This window comes from Gavialis gangeticus, unplaced genomic scaffold, assembly GCF_001723915.1.
Source record: "Gavialis gangeticus isolate Ggan-Ray unplaced genomic scaffold, GavGan_comp1, whole genome shotgun sequence".
Lineage (NCBI taxonomy): Eukaryota > Metazoa > Chordata > Crocodylia > Gavialidae > Gavialis > Gavialis gangeticus.
This window is the reverse complement of record NW_017729031.1, coordinates 44,173,498-44,177,678: the sequence shown is the minus strand read 5'-3', so window position 1 is coordinate 44,177,678 and position 4,181 is coordinate 44,173,498. Positions and strand designations below refer to the sequence as shown.

The 4,181-nt window shown below is 37.3% G+C and overlaps 1 protein-coding gene across 3 annotated transcripts in view; it reads left to right on the top strand.

Annotated features, from left to right (window-relative positions):
* Nucleotides 1-4,181, top strand: part of RBMS1 (RNA binding motif single stranded interacting protein 1) — a 269,316-nt gene that overhangs the window by 152,439 nt on the left and 112,696 nt on the right. For all 3 annotated transcript variants that reach the window (XM_019522696.1, XM_019522694.1, XM_019522695.1), the window contains exon 2: nt 3,380-3,555. In XM_019522696.1, coding sequence (XP_019378241.1) covers nt 3,380-3,555 — 176 coding nt within the window. The remainder of the gene's footprint in view (nt 1-3,379; nt 3,556-4,181) is intronic.

The following is a 4,181-nucleotide window of genomic DNA, read 5'->3' as shown; positions in this document are numbered from 1 at the left end:
CTCTTGAAGGGAAGGGAGGGCTGCTGTAGTGCCCCCTGACTTCTAGCCTGAGCCACTGCAGGCATGTGCTTGCATTTTCTCAGTCCGGAGGGGATGTTTTTGTGGTTACAAACCAGTTCAGCCTGGCCAGGTTAAACTGACCTAAAAAGATTGAATCAGTTCAGGCTCAGGCTTTTTGAATGTCTGTCCCTAGCCTGGGAGATTCTCTGATAGATCCAAAGTGTAGTGTACAATGTAACAGCATGTTTTCATCAGCCTGTTTTACCTAGATGAGTCAGTGCATGTTGAAAGGGATATGAAGGAAGCTCGTGTTGTTGTGGGGGAGGGGGGGCGACATAAATCACTGATTAGCTCTGGAATGAGTAGTAGGAAGGAAATGGTAAACCAATGTGGGAATGATATTTATAATGAAAAGTAGCATTGTCGCTACATGGCAAGACCTGTTTTACTATTCAGCTTTATTCATCACTGATGCTTGTTTAGTACAATTTTTTTAAATTTAGTAATTCACTTTTATCTAAGATGAAAAATTTTCAGCTATTTATTGATTCCTTGTTGGTTACAGTTTGAAAATCCCATTACAAAACATTGCATAATTCACATCATTAGATCAAATGCTGTTATCAAAAAGTATTTGAAATTTGTAACCAAATTTACAATTTACAAAATAAGCTTTTATAAGATGAATTTGAAAAATTTCTGGTAGTTTTTAATGTCTTTTTAAAAGATAAATAACAAATATTCCTGAAATTCAAAAACTTTACCACCATGAGAACTTGAATTTAAAGCTAGCCATTAAAAAAGTGAAACTAGCCATAACTGGGTTCTCATTCTACATATTAAAATGTGAATGAAGGGGATAAATAGTGATTTTAAAATGTACTATTCCGATTAGTTCAGTTTTAATCTAAAAGTTTTGCTGATAATTAGCTGTATTGCTAATAATATAAAATGTGTTTACAACATACGGTTTTTAACATGCCACTATCCCATTCATGGAAAGTATGTTTGTCAGCCAGAAAACTGAATATTCTGAACAACTGTAAAGTTGTAATTAGAAAGTTATTAAAGTTGAGGCACAGGAAGCTCTTTGTCTGTAAACTTGGGAGAGCAACACCACACATTTAATTCTCTTCATATTTGGATGTAACCACTTGGTGTAGATGCAATTTCATATTTAAATAAACTATAATGCTTCAAAAATTTACATTTGCACCTCCTGCCCCCTACCCATTCAAGAAAGAAAGCTCATGCTCTGCCTAGCACTAGCTCATGGGTAGCTAGATTTTTTTCAAAAGGCAGTTTCTTTCCAGTATGATATTGGTACAAGCTTTCCATGAGACAAAACTTCGTAAGAGGTGAAAAGCATTGAAGGACTAACATAGAAACAATTGTCTATAAATATGTTATAGTAATTGCAAAGTTAGATCAAACTTCTGTACCTGTATATCTGAGGGAAGCATTCTAAACCTTTAAAGAAGGGAAGCATTTGATTTTAGTCTTTTAGTGGAAAATTGTGTCTTTGATTATCTTCCACATTAAAGTACCTTGCCAAAGCAACTCCCCTGCAAAAGGGAGTAACGCTGTATTAGCCTAGGTTTGTTAAGTTCTCTGTAAACAGTTTTCAAACCAGTTGCACTGTCACTGTGCATGGCTTACAACCCTAAAAAGAATTACTTGGTGTTACTGGTGAGGTATAACAGCATGACTAGTGCTGCTGTGGTTAAGAATCCATCGGTGTTTCCATTACAAACCTTAGATGGAGAGTTTAATCTCAGTCCCATTTTGAATCATGCCTGGATGAAACTTTCAATCCACACTTGAGCTTATAATGTAGTTCTTAAAAAGGTATGTGACATTTCAAATTTTTTCTCTGTTCATTATTTCTAAATTATAGGAAACAAAAGAAAAAACTGTAGAAAACTGAGACTTTAAATTTTTTTGAACTTTTATTTAAGCATTCATTATAGCTCATAATAATAATTTGTTAGGAATTAACGTTCTCCAAAAACTATACTTCTGCATTTCAAGTGCAAAGTTATATCATAGTGGAGGTTGCACTTTGTAACTTTAACAGTGTAATAAATCAACTGAAAGATTGTAAAAATTTCCCAGGGGAATACAAAGGGAAAACACATAATTATCATTAAGTGATACATGTCATGCACTTCCAGCTATTCCACTCAAAATTCCATGCTTTTTTCCCCCAGGTTGTCCCCTGACTAGTTTCACTTTTCTAATACAGAAAGCTTTCATCTCTAAATCTTCATTTTTCTTTCCATCCCTTGTGACTCCCAAGCTTGGAAAAGTAGCAGCAAGCAGGAAAAGGTCCCTATACTGTGGATGGTATATCTTTGGTGAATCTTGCCATTTATAGAATTTACCTTGGCAGCTGTGACTTATCCCCATGGGCAGACATGTGAATGAAAATGTGGTTTAATTACAACATTGTATACTTTTGTAAGGCTGCCTTCCTACCTGTTGCATTGTGATCAGGATTCAGGAGTTCTGAATTCAGTTCCAGGGTCTGCTGTGGACTTCCTAGAGAATCTTTAGCAGATGACTTAAGGCACTATGATTTTTAAAGTATTTAAGTGCCTAAAGTTAGCAAGTCCTAAAAGTGCATAGGCAGCTAGCTCCATTTGAAAAGTTAATAACTTGAGTTTGTACATACATAACCCTTTGTCTGAGATTTCATAGTACTATATGATTAGTAAAGTTGGTGACTGTCCTGTTTTAAAAAATTCCATTTATTTCCCTAAGCAATTTTTAAATGACGATGCTTTTTCCTCTCTGTGCCTTGTTTTCTTGTCCTCAGTGTGGTGTCAGTAGTGGTACTAGTAATATTTGCTTTCCTAACCGACAGGAGAATTGTGTAATACTGTAAGGCCTCTGATACTTTTGTGTATTTGTATGGTTTATATTGGTGCTGTTTTGAAAAATAGTTTTGGTCCAAATTGCTGAACTTGCTTAAGTATCAGTTCCAAGTGTTATAAAAGAATTGTTGGTGCAGATATTCTCTTCATGAAGTTAAATTTTGTTTTCACTTTTATATCCAAGTCCCCATGTGTTAAAATATTTTTCTGACTCCACAGTGGAGAGTGGTTTGTGCCTGTGGGCAGTGTGCGACAGAGTATATATAATCTGAATCTGTGTCATGTATCTAGAGCACTTTCAGATCATTATTGGGTAGATTAGAATATGTCCCTGAGTCCTGTCCCAGAAGTGATGGAAGCAGGTATATTTAGAACACATGAGTAATTATGTGTGGCTTTAACATGATGTTCAGAATGGCAAGCCGGCTACTGCCATGTTACGTACTGAGTGTGCTGCAGTCAATCTGTACTTCATTGTGACAAGAGCTTTCTTTCTTTTGCAGCAGTCCATTGTGCCAGCCCATCCAATGGCTCCGCCTAGTCCCAGCACCACCAGCAGTAATAACAACAGTAGTAGCAGCAGCAACTCAGGATGGGATCAATTAAGTAAAACAAACCTTTATATCCGAGCACTGCCTCCAAACACCACTGACCAGGACCTGGTAAAGCTATGTCAACCGTAAGTACCACACTTAAATATGCATTTTAAAAATAACTGCTTTTAAAGTCAGGATTGTAATGCATGTACTGCTATAATGAGGGGAATAGAAAATCCAGCTGCTGTTTATTCACCTTGATCCAGTACTAGTCAGTAGGAACAAAGAGCTTGAAATCAGAGAACAGACTGAACTTAGAAGTGTCTCAGCTTCCTCCTGGCCACTTCTTACCTTGCTGTAATTGCTCAAGTTTAAGAGTCAACATTTGCAAACAAATGTGAAACTTATTTTTAAATCTTATAAAAGACCCTTTCATTTAACCACTTTAAACCACCATAGTTGAATCAGTGAAAACCTCTAGCAAAATTGTGTGGTCCCAGTACAAATTGTAACTGGGATGGGACAACTTTATACAAGTTTCAAACTTGTATTAGTGCTTTGTGGTTACACAAGGACAGGGATATGCAACCTCTGGCCCATGGGCCAGGTGCAGCCCACAGAGCCATGACTTCTGGCCTGTCGGACTCTCCACAAGTCAGGAAATTTGGTGGTATGGGAGCAGTGGCAATACTGCTACTGTTTCCAGCTTCCAGATGTCCCCTCCTCCCCCCCACCCGCCTCATTGGGGGCCAGGTCAGAGCTAGGCCAT